The sequence below is a fragment of the Amia ocellicauda genome, chromosome 9 (genome assembly GCF_036373705.1).
Source record: "Amia ocellicauda isolate fAmiCal2 chromosome 9, fAmiCal2.hap1, whole genome shotgun sequence".
Lineage (NCBI taxonomy): Eukaryota > Metazoa > Chordata > Actinopteri > Amiiformes > Amiidae > Amia > Amia ocellicauda.
The window spans coordinates 15,539,655-15,564,952 of NC_089858.1; the positions used below are offsets into that span (position 1 = coordinate 15,539,655).

General features: G+C 43.0%; 1 protein-coding gene across 2 annotated transcripts in view; it reads right to left on the reverse strand.

Moving 5' to 3' along the window:
- fto (FTO alpha-ketoglutarate dependent dioxygenase) overlaps nucleotides 1–25,298 on the reverse strand; it is a 125,075-nt gene that overhangs the window by 55,329 nt on the left and 44,448 nt on the right. For both annotated transcript variants that reach the window (XM_066713412.1, XM_066713411.1), the window contains one exon: nucleotides 11,510–11,637. In XM_066713412.1, the coding sequence (XP_066569509.1) occupies nucleotides 11,510–11,637 (128 nt within the window). The remainder of the gene's footprint in view (nucleotides 1–11,509; nucleotides 11,638–25,298) is intronic.

A 25,298-nucleotide genomic window follows, 5' to 3' on the forward strand; every position in this document is an offset into this window, starting at 1 on the left:
TCAAATTTATTATTATTTATTTATGTATGTGTTTATTTATTTATTTTTCTAAGATGTTCGGTACAATCAGTGCACAAGCACAACCCCATCCCTGCCTCCCCAAATAAAGATGTCAAACTCCACTTTTGGGTGTGGGTTAGTTATAGGTAACTACAGCCTGGACATGGGCTAGCTAACATCTACTGCAGAGTAGCAATTACTGGAAGTGATAGGTAACCATCTACTCTGCAGAGTAGCAAATAATGGCAGCCTTTTCCCCCTCCCCAGTGTCAAGTACAACAACCTGCTTGCCAGCACACAGCTGATGATGGGAAAGGGGGAGGGGGTACAAAGAAACAAAAAACAAAACAAAAAACAGGCTTAAGCAAATAATTAGCCATAATCAACTAAGTACATGACTACCCTGCACTGACTGACAACAGTAGTAATGCCGTATCATCCTCCCCTCTGTAAACGAGAATGAGTGTGTGCATGCGTGTGTGTGAGTGAGCACGTGTGGGTATGTGTGTTTGTGTGAGAGTGAATACGTGCATGTGAATGTGTGTGCAAGTGAGCGAGTATGTGCCTACATTTTGTGTGCGTGCCAACTCTGGACCGTACCCAGGCCTGCTCTGAGCCGGACAGAGGTGTCCCCTGCTTAGGACGACGGTTTATTACGGGAAAGCCAAGCGTCTGCCAGTTTACATCTCCAGGCGGCGTGTTCCTGCACAAAATTAATGATGTTCGGAGCCGCAGCCTAGCAGGTGAAAATGTGCTGCAACAATTATTCTAATGCTGGAATACCACAGCACCAAATGTTGCTGTCAGACGAAGGTTTAATTACCTTGGCACCCGTGCCACTTATAATCACCTGTCATTAGGAACAACGGCTGCATCTGTTTACACGTCTGTCAGAGATGCCAGGACGCTCAAGCCTAAAGAGAAGACAGCTTTCCCTGAGACAGAGACCCAGACGGAAAAAGGTCATGATGAGATTTGTCTGTCCTCGCATTCATATCTGCTGGATATCAGAGGAGTGAAGATGGCTGTTACATAAAGCGAGCTTCTTACCAGAGGTTTCCGCTGAAATAAATAAGCATTAGAGAGCTGTGTAAGCTGTTATTCATTTATGTTACTGTCCTAATGTTGCACATGCCTACTTGCTGTCCTGTCATTACCGTACTGTACTGTACTGGATGGATGCTATGGCTATTCTTCTCCTTCTCTCTCGTGCACCTTTTTCTGTCCATTCCTTCTTCATTTTGAAATAAAACTATGTATGTTAGCCAATAACTTTATCACTTAAATTAACCCCCAGCCCCTCCAAAAAATAAAAAGACTCAACCTACAATATAGTCAATGTTTCCCCAGGCCTCCCCCAGGACTGGGATCAGGCCCAGTGGTCTTGGCAGAAAGTCTGAAGCCGAGGTGGATGACTCCAAATTACCAGGGTGGAAAAGTCTTGTTTTCTCCGGAGTTTAATCTCTGCTGGCTACACCTTGGCTCCACTGATTGCAGGGGGATTTTGAGGGAAACTCTTCAAACAGATAACACCATTGGGAAGTGTGTGTGTGTGTGTGTGTGTGTGTGTGGGGGGGGGGGGGTTAAGAAACCATTAAAAAATAAGACAAAAGAAAAGAACAGAGCAGAAAAGTTTGGACTGTCTTGCTGCCTGCTGATAGCTACGAGGAAATTACATTTCAAGATGCAAGATACTGATTGATTGGCTGATTGACTTGATGGGTTGCGAAGGCAGAGAGAACAGCGCAGACTCTGTGTGGCAGGAGCACAGGGCCCTGTACCCTCACAGCTGTGGGTGCCAATCCCGTGGGGGCAGGGTAATATATAGCGCCGACTCTGTGATGCATCACTGCAGAAGACCAGCACAGCTGTTAAAGGGGGGATGGGGGCGGAGGAGGGGGGGCTGAGGCAGTGCCAAGGTGTGTGGCACCTGTGCCCACTGACCCCTAATGCAGCTTCACTACAGCTGGTGGAGAGTGTGTGTGTGTGTGTGTGTGTGGGGGGGGGGGGCTCATTACAGAGGGAGCTGGAGTTTGCACCGTTGAAAAATGAACTGTGTCGGGATACTAGGGTTTTAACACCAGGCTCTCCACATTCCACACCACGGCCAAGCCAACAGAACATCCATTTCCTAACGGCACCCCCCACGTGCGTCGTGTGAATAAATTGTTGTCGTAAGCAAGCTGTCAGGGCAACACTTAGGCCTTTGCTTCCTCCTGGTCCATGCCCAGTAGAGATCGCTGGCAATTATAAAGGCTTTTTTGTTTAAACCTTCCCTGTCCTAAATTCAAATAACACCCCTAACGTATGCCAGCCCACAACAAATTTAGGGTTTACAACAATCTGAATGCGGCTTCAACATGATCTAATTCTTCCCTTTAAGGTGTCTTTGGGAAAAGCAGAATCTGGCCACCATTTATGTTAAGTAGGCCTATTGAATACAACCACTGACCAGAACTGACCTATTAAAACAGATCTTCCTTTGAGTAAGACACTAGTCACTGCCGAATTGCTTACCCCTTTGAACATATGCATTTCTGCAGTGAAATCTACGATGTTGGACTATACAGCTACAATACTGATACACAATGCTACATACAAACAGGAAGTAACTGGCAGGGACCTGGGTGCTTTAGGTTTCCTAGCAATAGAATTCAGGTTTCTGTAGGATCTGCAAACTGACCTGGAGAACAATGACACAAAGAGCTCTTTCTAATTGCACAGCCTGAATGGAGTGCTTAATACAGAATACTGAACACTTGCAAGCCTCTTACAAGATGCAGTACTAACAATAAATACACATATTTGGCAAAGGTACCATCACACCCTTGAAGAAACTGCATTTCACATCAGAAAAAACCTGCACTCTCTCACACAGCAAAACCGCCTCCCCGTCTTTGTCTCTGTCTTTGTGTGTGTGTGAGAGAGAGAGAGAGACAGAAAGAGACACACAGACTCACACAGATACCTCACACTTGATGACAGTAGGAAGAGGAAAAGGTCTCGCTACCTGCCTGCCTGCACCAAGTTTTTGTAAAGTAATGAAGAGAGACAGCTTTGGGACCGCCCGCGTGCCTGTCTGCCTCACAGAGGGGCCACGGGGGAGCACACGGCGGGGGGGGCCTTGACAGGGCCAGAAGAGGCGTCCTGTGCAGTGACAGGCCCTGCCCGGCCCCCCAGGTCTGACCCTCTGTAATTCCTTCACAATGTGGCCGATGACAGGAGCAGCTGCGGCTCCTAACCGAGATGGATGAAATTTTCATAACTATTTCCCCAAGTTACATTTCACCTTCAGGATAATTTATGACCTGCTCGGGAGCCTTGAAGAGACAATATGCTTGCCATAAAATTAACTGTAACAGTCTTGTAGGTTATAATTAACAATAGTGAAGGGGGTAGCGCCAACTGGATAGGAACACATGGCGTAATTGATGGTGATACTGGGGGAAATTAAGGGGAAGCTAACAATATCATTACTGCGCACGTCACTTCAGTAAAAGTCAAGGCATCGGAGTGTTAATTACAGATAAACCCGCCCCCCCGCACCCACCACCCTCTAAACCACCCCCTCTCTTGGAACTGCTCACTCTGCACTACTACACAAGGAGAGGAGAGGAGAGGAGAGAAGGAAGGGAGAGGTAGAGTGAGGAGAGAAAGGCAGGCCTACCCACCACTGCCCCCACCCCCACATGACACACACACACCCACCCTGTGCTCATTTAATTCCTTCTCCTCTCCTCAAGCTGCTCTTAACCCCACATAAACATTATTTAAGCCAACAGAAAATCACTTATTAGGTCTCCCATTCCTAATGAAAAATAAAACACACCACAGCACCCATGCCCTCTATGGTTCTGTCTTCTCCATGCTGGGCTCTGGAGCAGTGCGTCAGGTCCCGTGTGAGTGTTTTACAGCTATAGAAAATGAGGGTTTCACACCAGTGTGTTTCTTCCATCTTGAGCGATGGCTCTGGGTCCAATTAATAAAACCACCCCATTTCCTCAGCACCGTAATGACTTTCTTAATTAGTTACTGGCCCAATTAGGAAAGGCTGCGAGTTGCTCTCGGCTCGTGATGGAGACAGACCAATCCAAGGTCTGCAACATTTTGGCCATCAAAGGCAGTAAATGACATGGCTCGGGATCAATAAACATATAGTGTGTGAGAGAGAGAGAGAAAGAGAAAGAGAAGAATTGGTTTTGAATAATTGTGTTTTTGGATATATGGTTTGATTGCGGATTTCGGAATGGACTGGTTGCGGGTTGTCTTGTTTGTTATTATTATTGTTATTTGTGAAGTTAGGGATCTGTTTCATGTGCGTTTAGGCTCAACAAAGAGTTTTGTTTACCTTTTCCCACATCTCTTCTGTTTTGAGCAGTAGCGCACGAAATAAATCGAAACTTATTTCCCCACATCCTCATCTACGTGTTCCTTAAACCACGCATGAGAGTCCCGGCAGTGCTGGACTCCCCTTACACTTTCACATCATATATATAAGGACCCTTCATTATACTTAATTATTTGTCTCTCTGGGAGTTTGAAAGGATACAGAGGGAGATGCCAGGGAGGGACAGTGGAGATCCACATGGGTCCTAGACACGGCACGATTACTCCTACAGATGTTTTCACACACGCTTTATGATTCCTATCCTATTACTATGTCCTTTACGAATAATTACTGGTTTCACATCCAGTGAAATCCCTCTTGGCCTAGCCTTGTTGGTTGGATTTGCACATTTTGTAACAATGTTTCCATATTAAAAACTATACTCAATAGGCGCATGTCTCTTCAACATGTGGCTTTTCGTGTCTGCGGAATCTTAATTACATTCTTCCCTCTATACGCTGTATAATAACGACAACCAGCTAAAAGCTTAATTATAAAATTACTGTTTTCATTCACTTTTACAAGTGATTAAAATGAGCTGATGTGATACGCGGATCTTTTTATTCAGAGGCTATACATAACTTCCTAATGGAAACCTAAGCACAGAATCATAACTTCCAGTAAAACAAAGTTTATTTAAGTTTCTTCTGAGCCATGGCAACCAGGCTTAAGAACGTGAACCGTGCACAGGGATATTTCAGTTCGAGTTACAGCACAGGATATGAAGTGATAACCACAGAACTGTATTTAATCTTAATTCCCCTGTCTGTACAAGGTGTCTGGAGAAGAAACTAGGGCAGTTCAGTGCAAATCGGGAAACTACATTTTCTCTGTGGAGATTTTTATTCCCCCCGCTATGCTGACAAGACTAAACTATTCCTACATTACTTCACACCAACAACGGGGTAAGAAGTAACATATACCTTAGAGGGGGGCAGAGTGCATTATTCATAGCTTTCTAGTAATAAACAAACAAACGTACAAAAAAAAAAAACAATTGGTCTCTTTGTAGATTAAAACACCAACCCCATGGCACATTCGGCTGTATGCTCTGTTGAAGAACACAAAGCCACAATTCAATTCCATACGTTATAAGACAGGGCCCTTCCCGTAACACCACACTCACTTTGAGCTGTTCAGGGAAGCCAGCAATCAAGTGAAATTCAAATATTTTTTCAGAATAAAGACATCGGCTGGATCCCTTTAATGAGAACTCACCCGGCTCAGGTGAGGGCCCAGTGGCACCCCTCAGCCAAATAGAACCTCTCAGATTTACTGCTCACAAACACCCACCAAAATGGGACGCCAAGTAAAACTATTAAATGTTCTTACCTGGCAAATTCAAACATCATGCTCTGCCCTGACAGGACAGGCTAATTAATCCATTCTCTCCAGTGAGAATACATAAATAAACACTATTAAGTGATGTGTTACACTGCACTACAGTCGGGAGCCCTTGCTTCCTCAACAACAGCAGAGACAAGTTTAGTGTAAATAAGTCGTTAGGGCTGCAGGAGATTGCAATCATGTCTCGCATCAGGTGTTGAGTTAGAGAGTTCTCAAGTTGGCAACAGATATATGCTTTATAACACTAATTTGCTTATATATACACTATAATTATAACTTTGAAACAGATCTATATATACATATACAAATTCTGCATGCTTCTGTATGGGCTACATGTCTTCACTGCACACTGTAGCACCATTACCCCTCACTGCTTAGTCCTAAATAGATTAGTGCTTGATTAAAAGTGGGTAGCACCAAGTCAGCCCATAGGGGACTCTTCATGCTGACACACACGGGAGGTTTCCTGGTGTTATCCGAGAACACTTAGGCAGGGGCATTAAAGCACTTTGTAGGACAATGCTGTGCACAGTGGGACAGTGACAGGGAGAAAGCAGGCCGTCTTCATCGCCATTGTTGCTGACGTTTAACTGGAGAGCCATCAGGCTGGGGCCAGTGTGCAGGGTTATGGGTGGACGGGCACCCTCTTTCACACTCCCATCTGTGAGAGCATGCCATTGTTCTGTAGCACCCAAAGGGTGGAGGGTGCTGTCACTCAGACACAAAGGCCACGTCTCTTTGTAGAGGGGGCAGTGTGGAGGCGGGGGAGCTCTTGAAGGAGCAGAGGGAGACAACTGGTGGTTGGCGCGTCCAGCACATTTAATCAAGCTCCCACACAAACAACTGTTGCTGGGAGTCCAGCTCCTATTGATCCGCCCTTTAATTGGTGCCAAAGCTTTTCCTCTCCAATGGGGGCCGCACAGGTGAAGAGAGGAGGCCGGGGGAAGCGATTGCCGGGAACAAAAGGGATCTGGCAGCGACTGAACGGCCTGGGGTCAAAGGTCTTCCTGGGCAGCTGAGCAATGAGGGCAGCTGTGGGTCTGACGTCTTTATTCTGGAGTACAGGCAGGAAGAGAAGAAACCCTTGCACACTCCCAATCACAGTGGGAGAGAGAAGACTACTTTGTGCTGACACTTCAGTATAGGTCTCCTATGTGGCCAAAAAAATAAGAAATCTGAAATCTACACTCAACACTGATTTCTCTGCTGTGTGCCATTGAAAGTGCAAAGGGCTCAGTGAAGAGTTCTACTACATACAGTGTGAGCGAGAGAACTGTACTGGGCAAGATAGGGTCTTGTCCCCTGTCCTTTTCCGATATTTGGTGGACATCTGTTTTTTTGTTTTGGCACAATGGAAAATAATTCAATCTAATTGCATACAGTGTAGCTATGGTACATTTTTCTTAAATTAAGCCTAAGTGGAAGCATGTGTAGACAGTGCTGCATCAATGAAGTCCACATGGATGACCAAAGCTCAGACCTCTACACAACTACCGGGCAGCAGGGGCAGCTCACTGGAGAGCTTTAAATGTCCCTTACTTGAAAAGGCTTTTCAGGTCCCTGATTGAGATGTTCTCACTTAGTCCAGGAAAGCATCCCAGGACAGATGCGGGGAACGGTCTTGGTCAAGGCAATAAACAGCAGATACACGGAAGAGGTACAAGTGACAATCTCAAGAACAGTCTTAGAAAAGGCACTTTTATGCAGACCAGACAGGAGAGAGAGATAGCAGGGCCCACATGTCTGTCTGATGAGTGGAAGTTTCTTCCTGACAGCTTGTTAGGAACAACCATATATGGTTGAACAGGGAAAAATTAAGGTATACATAATATTTCATATTAGGGGGGCTTGTATGATGTATCAAGCTCAAATTGCTGGTAAAAACTGGTTCTTATCAGACTTTGTTCTTTTGGGTATGAGAGTTGAACTATAGCACAGTAGCGTAAGAGTAAGACAGTGACCTTGTTGACAGGCACACAGGGAAAGAAATGCAGTTCTTCACCATAAATTAATACATAGATCGATAGATACATGAATAAATAAATGTACATTACTGGTTGGAACTTGTAGACACACATGTATCCCCCCCACTCTTTATTCCTTGCAATCCTGCACCACAGACACAGTTATCTAAGTCAGTGGCCAATCCACCCTATTGCTTCATCTATCCAGTGGCTGCCTCTCTGCCCACCTCTGCCCTCCCGTGGGCCCCTGGGGACATGGTGAAAAGACGAGGCTGCTGGATCGGACCGGAGGGTGGTCTCTGCACCCACTGCTGTCCCTTTCTGCTTTCTTTTTCTTCTCTTTTTGTTTTTTCTTTTTCTTTCTTGCTTGCTTTCCAATACGACACCAGCCATGGATGTTCGGTCGGTAAATTGTTAATCTCCTCTCGCTGCACATTACAGCTCCACAGCCCTCACAACTGTGGAGATGCAAGTGTGGCTTTCACATAGAGGGGGAGAAAATAAAAGAAAGAAAGGAAGAAAAAGAAAAAGAAAGAAAAAGGAAAGCAGCAGAGTGCCAGATGGGCACCTTCACAGTCCATTTATCAAACCCAATACACAGGGCCTTACCCTGACTCCCCTCCCTACTGCTCTCATGTACTAAAACCCCATGTAATTTGGTAATAATTTTCATTATCATATAATGACCTTACAAAGCCTACAGCAGTTTGCAGGAGCAGTACAAAATTCACAGCTGTTCCCTTTAGTGTTTGCTCACTGGCTGTGATAATGCACATACTTTATTGGCCCAGGCGTGACCTATGCCTCTCTGAGGTCACAGCAGGGTCACTCTCTGAGTGGCTCTTCAGCAGGTTTGAAAACCTGTCCATCAGGTGCAAAGGGCTGGCTGAAAATAAACCTCATCTTTCACTAAATTCGCTTTTTAACACCGGAAACCCCACAGCCACCACCTCCACCACCACATCCCACCCTGCCTCCCTCAGGACGTTAGAGAAAGTATTGCCGATCATTACGCTGTGGAATTAAATTAATTCAAATCCTAAGGCCGGTCCAGCCAGGATCCCAGGGGGCGCGAGTGCTCGGAAAGGAGTAGGCGGCTGCCCGGTATTAATTTTAAAAATTGCAGTACATTGCACTGCGATGTCACGCTGTATTAAATCACTACGGCCGAGATGCAAATGATACCGCAACATGTTTGGAGAGCCAAGATTTATCTGGGGCTACAATGGTTAGGAGGCTGTAAATCTGGGAGCCCAGATTGTGGCTGGCTTGAAAGCAAGGTAAACGTGCAATTAGAAAAACGAGGGAGGGAGGGGCAGGAGGAAGAAAGAAAGGAAAAGCCTCAATGAGAGGAAGTGAATAAGTGAACAGCTGCCTGCAGTCAGGCCGGGTGACGGCGAGCGCGATAAGTCACTGTGAAGACCCAAGAGTCAGAATTTAAAGACTTCTTTTCTCTTGATGGTCTCAGAATGGGCTCTGCAGCCTTTGAAAGCTAACAGACAGCTAACGGCAGTGAAAATGCTGGATTTATGTGCAGTTGGATTATTTAACATATTTTTTTGCAAACGGAAACAAAGAACTTAATCAATTTGATTACTTAGGACATGTCAGCTATACCTACAGTATATACTGATTTGAGGAGCACACACATACACAAACATACTTACACACACACAGTCAGAGATACCTCCCTCTCTTTTTGGTAAGAAAACAATTATCAGGAACATGGCTAGCATAGATAATACTTTTATTTTTATTTCACTTGTAGAAATGTATTATTAGACAGACCCCTCTTGACAGGATAAGATCAGGAAATAAGGGGGACTAAACTGAAACCAGCAGAAAATGATAAATCTTCATTAACGATTAGGAGACCTGAGAAAAGAAGCACAGACTGCAGCAATCCCTAATCTGCTTGGCTGAACTGCGTTACACACCCAATAATGACCAATTTAATAATAATGACAAAATATATTTTTTAAAAGCTACTGGGTCTTAAAGTTAATTATGAATTTTTGAATATATTCCAAAAGCTTTGTATCATGAAAAGCTGACCTGTGTGTGTGTATGTATGTGTGCATGTTACATTACATTCTGTCTGCTGACAGCTACTCCACAGGCAACACACAGTGTTTTAAACAAGGTAATCTGCTCTGAGATTCCCAAAGAACAGTGAGATTAAAAAAAAAAACATGTTATCTGTGCGAAAGTTTAAGGGGGGTATAATGAATAATATCTGCCATCTAATCAATAAACTACTGCCTTAGTGTTAAGACAAGGACTAATTCTTTCCTGTCCTGGTCCATCTGAGCCCCCCCCACCATACTATGAAGTACACACAGAGTTGTAGAGGAGGTTTGATGGCTTCTAGCTTTCAGCGCCTGGACCAGCTCTGGCCCGGCAGGCACCTCACACTGCGGTAGGCGGGGCCAGGAGCATCAGCGGGGCAGGGAGAAGTGTGTGGTAACTGTCTGCTTACAGGGATCATCTAGTCGAGACATTCTGATTTGTTGCTGGGTGGAAGGGGGAGCTTTAGGTTTTTAGTTTATTTAAAACTCTTGGGACGTCCCCCCTCGTGGGGCAGCCATGTTGCCCAGAGATTCCCTCCAGGTGGTTTCGGCTTGTTCGCTGCGGCCTGCGTCTTATCTGCCACTAAGCCTGCTAAAGAGCCCTAGCATATTTTAGCCAAGATGAGACTGTGTGTACTTCAGGCCTGGCTCCAGAGCCTGATTAAGCTGTTCGCAGCACACAAAGGTCAAACCCATTTGTACGCAGGCCTCATCAAATCCTCAAGGCGTTCTGTTTACCTAGGCAGAACATTAGGAAACTGGAAAATGTGAGGAAACCTGAACGAGAGGGGTGGGGAGGGGAGCTGGGATGCAAAAACAACACCCCTCAGTCAGAGAGTTTATCTGTGTAATGGTAACTGTTAAAATCTCTTGTCACTCGGATAGAGGGTTATCTGTGTGGAGGAAGTGGCTAGCTGGGAGTTATCTGCGGGGCATCCCTGTCACTGTGATCTCTGCCAGGCCGCAGGGATCCCCTCCATCCCAGAGCTGCTCGAAACAAGCCATCTGCACCAAGGGTGTTTTCACTTCTTTAAAAGGTAAACTGCTGTTCAGTATACAACATTTTAGAAACCATAGCAAGCGCCACATCCCAGCCCTGTAGAGTGATTCGTTTTACAACAGTAGAGCAGTAAAACCCCATGGCAGGAGTTATCCTGAGAGTACGGTCACATATTCACCTAGCACCCAGAGGCTGGAAGGCAAATAAGATATGCTAATGTCAAGCCGATTCAAAAGCACTTGCAGTCACAGGGAGAAGTGAAGCGGATACAGGCATACAAAGCAATATATACACAAATATTTACTATTTGGCTTTTTTATGATGCATTTACTCAGATAATGATAATTGAATGCTGCAATTCCCAAAATATGTTTACACAGTATAACAGTGCAAAGAACCCATGACCTGCATGGAACGACACTCACATTCAACAGATGGATTTCTCTGCTGACTAATGGGAGGTTCTATCTATGGACAATAAGCTCCATCTTCTGCATCAGTTCACAGCACAAATACCCTTGGAAGATTTGTCTCCTTGCCTCAAATGATCATGAAAACACTTTGCAACCAACTTTTTCATTTTATCCTTAATTTATCACAAGGTAAAACATTGTGTGTGCATGGGAGACTCCCTGTGCTAAGTTGAGTCTGAACTCCTGGGCAAGGGGCAGTGTAACCTTTGCCCTCCATGGCAGGAAGTGGTGGGTGTGTGTGGTATGCCAGGGTGGCGGCAGACACTAACCTAGTCCTCCACAGCTGCCTGAGCTCCTGTCTCTCAGCGATGATGGGCAACAGAGCTTCAGCTGCCTCCCTCCTACTCTTCTTGTCCAGCCGCCCTTCTTTGTCCACTACCGCCAGAGCCAGCTGTGTCTGGACAAGGAAACAGGACACAATTAATAACAACCTGGGAACAGCAACAGCAAATCAATGACTTCTTTAATACTGCTGGGCTATCAACAAATCGATGCAGCGCAGGAATACCAGTGCAAGGGCCTAGGTGTGTGGGTGGGTGGCTAGCTGACTGTGTGTTAGTTATTGTATAGTTGTGCTTGGTTGAAGGGAAAGAGTGAGACGTGAGCAAGCTAAAGCTTCACATTGCACCGGCACCTCAAATTTGATCACAAAGAATATTGGCAAACATGCTTCAGAGGGAACATCATGCAGCTATGGCTAAAAAAACAAAAGGCTGATCACGGTTTTGTATAGGGAGTCAAAATTGCAGTCACAAATGGTTAAAGACTTAGAGTAAGGTAGTAAACAGAGAGTAGAAGGCGTATGCGAGCAATGCGACTCCTTATCAAAAGTCTGACAAGCTGTAACAGATTAAATGGATACATTACAACTTGGACAAACATGTATCTGAAGGCTTTTCACTTTAAAATTCACTTGCACTTGTGAGGTGCTATTTCCGTGAGTGTTCACCAACATCTAGGTAAATTCACAACGATGCACAGGAGTAAATCTCAAGGCGCCAGCCACCTTTCAAGTTGCCCGAGTTTTTATATCAGTTCGGTGAAAGAGAAATGAAAAGGAATTTGGCAACACAAATTAAATGCAGTGTTGTCACTCCCACTCGAATAGGTCTTTCCCCCAGTCTCTCTGCCGGCGGTGTGATGGATCTGTTACTCTGAGCGACTCTGATGCCTTGTTAGCAGCAGTCTCTCTCTGTCAGATCCACAAGTGCAGCCGTTTCATTTCTGTCGATTACGCAAAACTCCACTCTTGATGTTTTTTATTTTTGTCTGAAATTATATATATATATATATATATATATATATATATATATATATAGTTTTATACATTTCAGACAATCCAGCTGTCTGTTTTTATTCTTGTGAGGACAGGTTTCAATGTATGCTTTCCAAAGCCACATGATTTAAAATGCTCAATCATGATCACTTTCGGTAAGTTTCCAGATCTTTTTTTTTCCACCAGTGGGAGGTGAGACAGACAGACAAAAGGCACATTTTTACCATAACTGACGCACCTGAAGAGGACTACAATGCATGCGACACACTGCCCGAGTAGAAACACCCAGGACACGTGCAGCTCTCCGGATGGTACAGCACTGTTCCAATTTACATACTAAATGTGCACAAAACCCACAAGACGAATAACATTTCAAATCAGACCTTCAGACAACAGATTTCAATAATTTAGCAAAGATATGGTTTTCTTATGCGGTATTCTTTGCTCTCAGTCACCCATAAGAGAAAATGTTTTCAGCTGAAGACGGTACAGTTTCAAACAGAGGCCCTGATTTCCGCTGCAGAGACTGTGGGACTGTTTACACGGAGAGACACCTGAGGACCAAAGCCCTGGCGCTCCCTGGAGGGGTGAACTCAAACACACGGAAAGCTATTAAGGTCAAAGGTTTAATGAAGAGAGGAGAAAAGAAGGAAAAAAATCGTACCAGCGTTGAGAACAACTGCGAAGAAAGAGTGCTTCAAAAGTACAAAGAAAACAAACAAAACAAAACAAAAACTAATAGCATCTTGAACTCCAGTCACCTCTCTTTGAAGCCTTAACAAACATCATCAAGATGACCTCAGGAGAGTGTCTGTCTGTGCCTCTTTATTACTGTAATGGCGCTACTCACTTCATCTCCCTCCCACCCACAGCTCTGTTTGCTGTGCTGCGTTTTACCCTGGTGCTGAATGAGCCCTTCACATTTACCCCCGCGGTGATCCCCTGGCCTTTCTGCTCCTGGTCGCAGGGCAGTCATTGTACAGGTCGTCCCAAAACACAGATAGCTCCGAGAGGAGCCTGGCCCTGCCTTATCTCAGCTCTCTGTTAGCATGCGACGGGGAGGGGTCCCAGTGTTTACAGACAGATGACAATTCCTATCCTCTGCTTCCTGAAACCATCAAGACATGTCCCCCTGACCCCACCGGCAGGGCTGAGGAGGAGAAGACAGGTATGGGCGATTTCCCAGACACCCTGTATATTTTTACTAGAGAGTGCGGACCATTTTTCCTCCTCCTAAATGGCTTTTATGGGTAAAAAAACACAAACACAGTCCAGCAAGTGACAGGACAGACCCAGACACAAATGTTGATAGCACCTTCAAACGCAGAGCAAACAAACTTCTGACTTCATTCCAGACTGAAGTGTTGCTTGAGGCAATGTCCCCCTCCCCCCCCCCCACCATCCCTCTGTACAATGGTCACCTTTTGTCCCCAATGTCCTCTTCATCATAGCTAGTCTTAACAGTAACTTCAACAAAATTGATTTTTTATTTATGTTTTGTAAATCACGATATTGCTCAAATTGCACATTTGTTGCACTTTCCTGCTTCAGGACAGAACTAAAAACAACACACTGCAGCAAGGCAGCCGAGAGCCACCAATGCCAAATAGCTTCTGGTGTGTTTGTTACCAGACCTTCTGCTGAGTGTCTACATGTGTTAAACTGTGAGGCCTAAAGATAGCATCTGAACAATTAAGGGTCCTGAGCCAGCCAGAATTTCAATTCCAGACGCACAATCCTAACTTCCTTCCATTCCTCAGTTGCAAAGAGCGGCCTGCTTTCATTTGAGTCATGCCCTTCCATTTGAGAAGAGCAAGACGTTTCCCGAGACTGGTGTTAGAAATACGGCCAAAGACAAATTTCTGTGTGTGTGTGTGTGTGTGTGTAAATTCCCTAAGAGAGGTGCCAGTTGTGCACTTCCTCACAGACGGCTATCCCAGACCAACCTGTGAACAACAGAATTATTCTACACACCTGCCAATATTTACTTGGCCCCTGTGTTGCAGGTCCTACCCTGAGACAGTGTGAAACTATGCTGTATCCAAAGGTGAATGTCGGGAGCCGGGGACCGGGGAAATCGGCATGGTCCTGGAGAGGAAACTGAGGTTGGCGACTATGACTGTGAACATCAGCACTATTGAAATGGAGGATCGGACATTATTGCCCTACTCCCTCATTTACCCACAAACACTGACCCCCAGCCATCCCCTTCCGGCGCTTCAGCCACGAAGACAAAACTTTCTTTGGGCATCTCATTCTCCCTGGCAGTGGGAGCCAGATACACAGGCTGTTTGGCTCCATTGACTTGTCCTCTCTCAGCTTGTGCTTCCCGCATTGGCAAAACTTCAACTGGACACTGGCTCCATCGGGCATTGCACAACTTCTACACACAATTATTTGACAACTGCATTGCCAACCATATGGGATAAAGGAAATATCAAGAAATCCATATTTCTCTATACGGTTATCTGGTGCTCCCCATCAGCAGCCACACCATTAACCTTTGTGTAATGGTAACACCTACAGGGATGGTGCTTATTTGACAATTCTATAGCAACTCTACAATGCAAAATCTAACTTGTGTAGCAAAAACTGGGATTAATTACTAAATGTACTTTTAAATTACCTTCTGAACTTGACAAATTGACAAATTCCTCCAATTAACTCATCTTCACTGCGATATTTCACTGCAGTGCCAAACAGAAGGCTGATGTTACACAAGCTCTGAATTACAGCAGTAGGTAACCTAGCCCATTTAATACCCAAACAGCTGAAACAGACAGACTGAAACCCAACCCTAGCCAACATCACAATTTCAAGTGTGGACACACAAATCCAAATTAAATTAATTCAGTAGGAAAACAACCCTAACCCTAACAAAAGCTGGAGTTCACTGGGGACCCTGACCCCTAACCCCAGCTCAGACCAAAACTACACTAACTTAATTTCAGTGCAAAACTGAACTCTTAACCATAATGAGACCATTCCTACCTTCATCGGTATGATACCTTAAAACATAACTTGAATAAATGTTCAAATTTGTGATGTTCCTTTTTCTTCTGTGAGGTGTTTGTAAAAAGAATAATAATTAAATCTTCAATTAATAAGAATATGGATATTAATTAGTGAAATCACTCACAACAGCACAATAATCCAAGACCATTCCAACTGTCAACCCTAATTAAAGTGTATAATTTCATTTATTTTTATTTTTTTTTTAAATCCATTGATAATCAAGCCTGGACTGAAATGTAACCCTAAATTCATCTGTAAATGGAAAGGGCATCTGTAACCATTGTTGACCGGCCTTCACCACAGACCTGATTCCAGAGGTCGACTTTTCTACTTGTTTGTTGACATCTTTGACACTGGCCGAGCACTAAAGCGAGTAGCCTGGGGGAGGAGAGAGATGGGGGGCAGGGTTGGTTGCAGGGGGTTAAAGAAACACTGAGGCTCCTAAAGAAAGGGGGAAAGGCCAGCCCCCTTTAGGAAGGAGGAGAGACAGAGGATGAGGCGAAAGGCACTTGTGGTCTGCGGGTGATTGAGAGGTTACCCTTTCTGCCAAATCCACCCTCCGAGAGCTGCTGACATGTCCAGCCCAACATCAATTATATCAGCCATAAAGTAAGCTGGCCATACAAGGCCAGATTATATGAAGTGTAAAACATTAGAAAAATGTGTTCGAAGAGCAGAGGAGACGGGGGGCAAAAATTACACTTGCGAAGAGGGGACAGCTGACAGAACCATCCCTAACAAGTAACGATGTCTGAAAACATTGTGCATGCCAGAAAAGGGCCTGCTTTCTTGCCATTGTTTCTGGGCTATAGTCCATCTTTAAACCAACTGTTGCCTGCATGGCTGGACATATGCTTTCTGTAGAAGAACTGAAGCAGAAACACTAGGCTTTGTTGCTGTTCTTTTAGTATGAAGAAAAAAAAAATCTTCTGTTTAGGTCAGAATCAAACAACTCCACAAACGTTCAATACTCCTTGGTCTCTGGGCCCACTCATAACCAACAGATCTCCGTTAGATTGTTAAAGAAACTAATTTCGTACTTGAGCTCTGCAGATGTCACCCTGAAACCTAGGAGTGATGTCTTCAATCTGACCACAGTGTTAGACTGATCCTCACCTACTTAAATCAGGTTACTGCTAAACAGACAAAATGATTACATTCACTAAATAAAAGTACAAGTGACCCTCACTCTCAATGCACCAGTTTTATTAAAGCTATCCTAGCCATTTCACTACTGAAATTTACAACAGACATGGTTTTTTTGCATTTATAAAGGATATGGAGCCAGTTAATGCCGAAAAGAAGTTCAAACACTAAGAATGCTGGGAATCCTCTCGTATCAATGTTTTATCTATTTATTTATTTTTGGGGGAAAAGGGTAATAATTGCACAACTTTGCAATATAATCACAATATTGAGCATGGGGCACAACTCTGATTTCACACAATTTATTGATTTAACACAGAATTAATTTAATTAAAATCATCATTATCAATCCCCACCCCAACCAAAGTGCATTTTTCAGTTCTGTTCATGGGGACTTTATGTAGATTAAACCATACATGGTTGCATTTCTCTTACCTTAAAATTACAAATCAATTAATCAGGCGATTCAATCAATCATATATAGCATCATACAGAGTAGTTAAAAGCTGATTAAGAAACGGCAGTGCCTTATGAGCACCAGGACTCTCGCACTGAAATGGGAGGGAGGGAGGGAGGGAGGGAGGGAGGGTGCTACCGCAGCGCTGTGGACTGGTACAGCAGCAGCAGTGTTTTATAAGTGACAGAGGAGGGTCAGTTTAGAGAAGCACAGCAGGTCAAAAGAGCAAAACAATTTTTTTTTCTCCCCTCCGTCCATTGTCAAAAGAATTAAATAGAGTTTGCGCTTGGATGCACAAGGCTAATGCTAAACAACTGCTCTATGGAGAGAGAAATGTGCTCCCTTTGTGACTGTTTTACAATGAGTTATTTAAGCCCAGGCCGATGCTCCGCTCCTGTGTCCTCCCTCTTGTATACAACTTCACTACACATTAACGCAAACAAAGGACGCTGCGTTTAAATTGTAACCATGCGATGGGGTTATGTATGTGACCCCCGGCGCTGTGGCTTGTGCTTTGTGGCGTGTCTCTCTCTCCATGTTATAAACAAGTATCGCTACTGCTCAAGGAGGGGGAGGCAATTAAAAACAATCTGAGAAGCATGTTGTACAGATGCTGGAGTCTCAGGTCTGTGTGACCTCCCCAGCCACAATATGCTTTGGTAATGAAACGTGATCTATTCGGGCTATTGGATGCCATAACCTGCACTGCCAAAATTAACACACACTTCTCCTTTCACGAAGCACTCGAGACTTAACAATCACTCACTCTTTCAAAAAGTACACTCTCCACTTCCTGGGCAATCACAGGCGAAATATACTCATACATGTATAAATGATTAAAAGATGCATTCCCAGATGCAGTTCTTACATAAATAAAAAGGTAATTTATTAACTTTAACACAACCCTCTTATTACACACAAACCAGGATTAATGAGCACTTTATCCGTGTACTCCCTATGGAATGAATGAATCAAGCTGCATGCTGTCCTGTGTTCGCCCTGGATCCTTTATTGTAAACTTTGTGTTTTAGAAGACAGCGAGGGAGGGAGAGAGAGACAGACAGAGACAGGAAGAGAAAAAAAAGGCCCACAACTTTAAGAGTCAGCATGAGCAAGGTAAGAAAAATAAACTACATGCTCCACTTAGTGGCCGAGTGGACTGGCTAACATGTTGCACAGAAACCGCAACTTTCCAAGGTTGTTTGATCATCCCACGGTCAACATGAGCCTCTCAAAACTCCTTCATAAATAAAATAAAGCCTCTGCAGTCTTTTCAAAGCATCCTCCACTCCCCCCAACCTTCCTTCTGTCAAGACCCTGGTGAATAATAGAAAAGTTTGCGGTCGTGCCACGTGGGCCGGTAGCGGGCAATAAATGAATGAAGCTGCTTCAGAATCTGCGGCCTGGAGAGCAATGACCACAACAGGACATTTTTACAAGAGGGAGTGGGGGTGGGTTGCACTGCCTCTATCCTGCCCTCCAGACAGCAGAAACCCGTGCCCTGCAGGAGGTTTGGACAGGCCTGAGGTCAATATGGAGAGTGGCAAGGCAGCACTCAGTACCTAAGTGTCCTGTCTTTCCCAGGTCCTCCAGAAGCCCCCACTTCTGCTGCTGTAGGCTCTAGCGATATGGTACAACGGCCAACTGCAACACACTTAAAGACGATCAACTATATGTGCACTCAAACCTGCAACATGTCTGTGTTTTGATGTTTTTTTTTTAATCTGGTCATTTTAAAGTCAGCGGTGCCTGTGGAGTGCCCTTGAAGGGAACTCCATCTCCGTAGGGCCCTCTGGTGCCCAGCAGACAACACATCCTATTCCTGACTCGTGCCCGTCTCCCAGCTCTTTGGCCTCATGCTGTTGATAACAATAACCAGCCCTGTGTGCTGAGGAACGCTACACTAGCAGTGGAGAGAGAGAGAGAGCGAGAGAGACAGAATAGTCCAGGGCAAGAGACAGCAAACATGGCCCACAAGAGAGTGAGAATGAAAGACTTATGAATGGAAAAACGGACGGACAGACAGAGAGAGAGAGATGGGGGGGACAGAGAAAAAGAGAGAAAAACAACTGGTTTGTTAGTTATACATTGGAAATGTTAGTTTGTTTTAAACAAATAACTAAGTTACTTCCCAGATTTGTATAAAAGCATTTACTATTCATATAAAAAAGTCAGTAACAAGTCTTTAAAAAGAAAAAAGTTTAAAAGATCACACTGAACGAAAAAATAAAGGAAAGCGATCTTTTTAGTACCTAAGGAATATGATTTTTTTTTTTATCAACACACTTCGGTTTTAATATCAGTCAACACGGTTCCTTTTTCACGACTTCTGTGAGAAACAAAACCAAGCAAAACACCAAGGACCTGGAGGAGCAGTCTGGCAGTCAAACGGTTTCCCAGCGTGCTCTCTGCCAGGCACTCGGGCTTCACTGCTCATCACTGCCAAGGGTTCGGGCTCGCTTTCATTTCTGCAGTTAAATAATAAATACGGATCTCTGGCTCCATCAAAGTGTTACTTAAGATAACATTTGAATATGCTATTCCCTTCTGCCTCCCCCCATCCACTCAAAATTATCACCAGGATCTTTTGATAATTCTCCTTTCTTTGCAATTTCTCAGGCGAATCAAACAATTTTACAGTCTCTCCAGTCAGGATCTCTCTCATTCTCCTGCTCTTTGTTCTGAACTTAGGCTTAATACACTTAGTTAACAGCCTGATCGGGAAAAGCTGCGGAGGTGATTTGGAGGAGAGAGTCGACAGCGTTTCTTGAGGCGAACTCCCCTTTCAGAGAGAAGAAATAAAGGAACGAGGAATAAAAAAGAAAAGAAAAGATAGGTTTTCATTAAACTGCATTTAAAATCTGAAGAGCAAAACCTGTTCCTGCCATGGGGGTGCTATTAAATTAACATGACACATTCAGACTGGCTTTAAAGAGGCTGTGTTTATTTTAAATAAACAATTAGAGCCGGTTTAGAGTGATGTAATAATTGCATACTAAGCGCGTGATAATGATTATTGTCAGCCATAAAGGGTGTGCTCTCAGAAGGGAAATTAGTTGCCAGTAACAAATGTCTTCCACTTTCTTCCCTCTCCCAGACGCAGGAGTGGCACGGCGCAGGCAGCAGACACCGGCCCTGCAGAACGCGATTAGACCCAGTAGTGATTAATCTGCGCTCGCTTGTAATTCTTTTTACCACTTTAATGGATGTTATCTTTCTCTTCAGAAGACTTATCTTGCTGATCATGGGAGAAGAAAAAAAAAAAATAACAAAAAAAAAAAAAATAACCGGATAAGAAAGATAATTTACTCTGCTCTCATTTGTTTCTGAGGAACAGACAACAATTGACAGCTTCATAGCAGGAAGATGCATGAAGAAATACTGCTGATATCACAGATGAAAAACAAACAAATATAAAAACAACAAAACAGTGAAAGTGTATATTTGATAAACTATCACAATGATATAGTTGCATACACTGTGCGTATATATTTCTTTAAAAAAATAAATAATTATATATATATATATATATATATATATATATATATATATATATATATATATATAGTAATTTGCAAAAGTTTTAGGCAAGTGTGAAAAAAATGCTGTAAAGTAACAATGTTTTCAAAAATAACTAATAAAACTGGGTGAGGAACAGCCAAACCCAGCTAACAAGGTGAGGTTGCTAAAGACAGTTTACTGTCAAAAGTCACACACCATGGCAAAACTGAGCACAGCAGTAAACTTACTGCAGCAGATGAAAGACACATCATGCTTACTTCCCTTTGCAATTAGAAGATGTCCTGCAGTGCCATCAGCTCAGAATTAGCAGAAAACAGTGGGACCCTGGTACACCCATCTACTGTCCGGAGAAGTCTGGTCAGAAGTGGCCTTCATGGAAAACTTGTGACCAAAAAGCCATACCTCCGACATGGCAACAAGGCCAAGCCACTCAACTATGCACGAAAACACAGGAACTGGGCTGCAGAAAAATGGTGGTCTGGACTTACGAGTCAAATGTGAAATATTTGGCTATAGCAGAAGGCAGTTTGTTTGCTGAAGGGCTGGAGAGCCGTACATGAATGAGTGTCTGCAGGCAACAGTGAAGCATGGTGGAGGTTCCTTGCAATTATGGGGCTGCATTTCTGCAAATGGAGTTGGTGATTTGGTCAGAATTAATGGTCTCCTCAATGCTGTGAAGTACAGGCAGATATTTATCCATCATGCAATACCATCAGGGAGGCATCTGATTGGCACCAAATGTATTGTGCAGCATGACCATGACCCCACACATACAGTGAAAGTCATTAAGAACTATCTTCAGAATAAAGAAGAACAAGGAGTCCTGGAAGTGTTGGTATGGCCCCCACAGAGCCCTGATCTCAACATCATCGGGTCTGTCTGGGATTACATGAAGAGAGAGAAGCAACTGAGGCTGCCTAAATCCACAGAAGAACTGTGGTTAGTTCTCCAAGATGTTTGGGCCAACCTACCTGCTGAGTTCCTTCAAAAACTGTGTGCAAGTGAACCTAGAAGAATTGATGCTGTTTGGCAAAGGCAAAGGGTGGTCACAGCAAATATGGATTTGATGTAGATTTGTCTTCTGTTCACTCACTTTGCATTTAGTTAATTGATAAATATAATCTATTAATGTCTATTTTTGAAAGCAGTTACTTTACAGCCTTTTTTCTCATCTGCCTAAAATTTGTGCACAGTATTGTTATATATCTATATACACACACAAACCTGTATGTTTTAGTAGGAAACGTATTACAATTGCATTTTGGTATTTGGAATTGACACTTACAATGTATGTTTTAAGCATCAGTCATAAATAATAATAATAAAAGCAGACATTGCTGCAGCATCACATAATTGGGGATTTCCTCTTCTGATTTTATCCCAATAAAATGACCACTCATTCACATGTAAACACAGTTTATAATCCACCCCCAGCTCGATGGCGACCTGATCAATGACAGAAACCCCCCTTGTTGATTTCAGAATTCAATACACTGCAACAATTACCACATGTGAATTCAGATTACATTGAATGGAAAGAGACTATTTTCATCTCTGATTTAAGAAATGTATATAGAAAGGTGATCTTAAATTATTTAATTACTCTAAGAGTATGTTCAAAATGCCATATCTAAATATCTAAGAAATATTCATACTGCATTATCCTTCTTATTATGATTGGTTCTTATATTTGTAAATAACCATTTAACTTAAATAGTTTCAAGGCTTACAAGATGTAATGTAAAAACAAAAAGACGTCACTAAAAACTATTTTTTTTAATTTTTCCAAGATTTATTTTCACCAAACGTACAAAAAAAAAAAAAAATCTATAATACTTAAAACAAAATACATGTAACTAATTAGAATAAATAATTATTGCTTTGCTAATTTTGCATGAATAGAGTAACATCACTTTCTGGAGAAAGAAAGGAAAATAAAAACTAGAGGAACAGGAAGTAGAGGATGTGCCAGGCACAGCGCTGCCCTGTGCCAGTGCTCAGGTGGGCCCTCGGCTATGAGCGACTGGAGCTGCCCTGTGAGCCTTGGAAGGAGGCGCTGTGCAGAGAAGGGGGTGCTAGGTACTCGCAGCGCCGCAGCAAGGCCCCCCTGCAGCAACAAAGGGTTAAAATCAGAGCGTCTCCTCGGCTGCTGTGCTTTGATGCTCCTGCAGATATTGTCACTGAATGTATCCTCGGTAGAATTCTATTCAATACCTCTGTCTTAAGGTACAAAGCTGCAGGCTGTAGTGGCTTTAGGAGACATAAGTGCTCTTTTTTCTGTAGTACTGTATCTGTGCGTGAAATTCTCTAAAGGGGTTTAAGTATTTACCCAGAACACTATCAGGCAGTTCCTAAAATTCTGCTTATCCTGTTGAATAAGTACTTCAAAGAGAATTGCAAATACCTTTTTCCCGCTACTTTCGGTACATTTCTTTTTCTCTTTCTTTTCATTTTATACTTTAAAACACGAACAGCTTCTTAATGTAAAATGTATTATCAGCGGCATAGTTACTCTTAAAATGAATAATAACAATAATCTTATACTAATTTATATCTCATACACAATAGCCTAAATAAGGCACAACGCCTGAACGAATACTGGGCTGGAGGTAAACAGAGCAGTGCAATAATTAACCTCGGGATTAAACCTTTCCCCTATGTTCCAAGATAAGAGAAACTGGTTTTGGTATCAAGCTCCTGCTACAGCAGAAAATGACAATAAAGGATAAATGATTGTGCGTTACTGCATTTCTTTTCCCCCCACACACAGAGCTCTCAGATATGCAGAGTTACTGTATAATTATAAGCCAAAATGCTCTTTAAATAATTTACCGCATAATTCACGCTAACACTGGTTTATCTGGTATGCACATGTGCATGCAAAATGAAATAAAACATATACAGCATGCAAATTAAATAAACACATTCAAATAAATTGCTTTCTGGATGGACAATATTATTCTCCATCAGCCGCTTCCCCTAAAACCCACTGCAAGGGCCTGTTATTATTTTATATTTTTTGAACTGGGTAAAAAAAAAAAAAAAAAAAAAAAACCTACCATAAAAACATTCATCTTTTTTCGACTCCTCGGTCCCCTGCAAAAATATATCTTTATTATGAAAGGCAAAAGAGAACTATAAAATGTATATTGTTTTACAAACACATTAAATAAGTGGATGGGGATTAATTGGCCCAGATGACCTTAAAATAATTATATGTACAGTGCAATATACAGTGCAATTCTAAACTCCAATGAAATTGATACACTTTAATAATTAGATTCTGGGCTCTGACCCACTGAAGTCAATAAAGGTTATTAAGGCCAATTGCTGTCTAAATACATTACAGCTCGAGTAAACTGGCGGTCGGAGGCAGTATTTCATTGCCAGTATGATAATTCATTCTCTGTACTGGGGTTTTTAAGTCCCGTCTGTGTCTGTAGTCTGCCATACAAAACCAGAATGGATTTGCTTAACCTTTCGGGGTTTCGATCAAACTGGCTCACATTGCAATAACATTTACATTGACCCCCGGCTCTGTCAATAACCTAATCAGCTATTGATGCACGCCGTGCGAAGGCAGTGTATAATTGTCTGAAACCTCTAGAAATTTCCAGTTAACACCATGCATGTGCTGCCAATCTGAGCACCCTTGCGAAGATGCTTGTGTATTCTCATGTTGTGTGTAAGTGTAATTGCAAGCATTTATTATTATTATTTTTTAACAGTATGGATACATATTCTGAACGCGCAGCATGTTCTGGTCTCAAACTGAGATCAGCTGCATTAACGGCACCTCCTATATATTTGGCAGATTTTATGTTAACTGCCAGAGAAGCAAGCATTTTTTTTTCATGATTATTTTAGTTTAAGTAATATGGTTTGATGAAAAATTTTAACACGCCACGCTCTATCTGTAAAGCTGGTGGATTAATGACATTCAAAGTGGGGAGATCACTTGGAACAGTCTGAGCCCATGCGAGGGGAGACATTCCCAATCTTTTTACTTTCCCCCAATACATGACAATGGCCTGCACCGTATTTAAAATATTCTGCATAAGCCTGACTTTCTCCTTTTTGTCAGCCTTGCTAAAGCTATTCATTGTTCGTAGTTTAAATAAATGTCAGTTTTGTAAGGTTTGCATGATACCAGACCCTGGGAGACAGAATCTCTATCCAGAGCATCTGTGAACAGCTTCTCCCAGCCTCTCACTCACATCACAGGAGACTGCAGCCTTTATGCTCTGTTCCTTTTACCCCCAAAGCAAAGCATGTACACCTCCTTTCAAATGGAAACGAAAATTTCAAATTCACTTGACGCTTATCTTGATGTTTCACTCGATAACACCTCAATCTCTATCGCCTTTCTCCCACTCCGTTAAACAAAAATACAAACATTTGAATAACCTTCATTTTTCTTCTTCTCCCCCACACCCCCGCCCCCTCTTTCCCCGTCCCCTCACTATATGTTTCTGTTTAATAGCTCATCAATTCATAAGGTAATAGTTTGAAAGAAACAACTATTGGCTGTTTTATCAGAATGTCATTCAAATGGAAGGTTCAGCATTTACATCACAACAGAGCGCGCCGCAGAGAGAGCACCCTGGGGAGACAAACAGCATCAATAAACAGCAGAATTAGA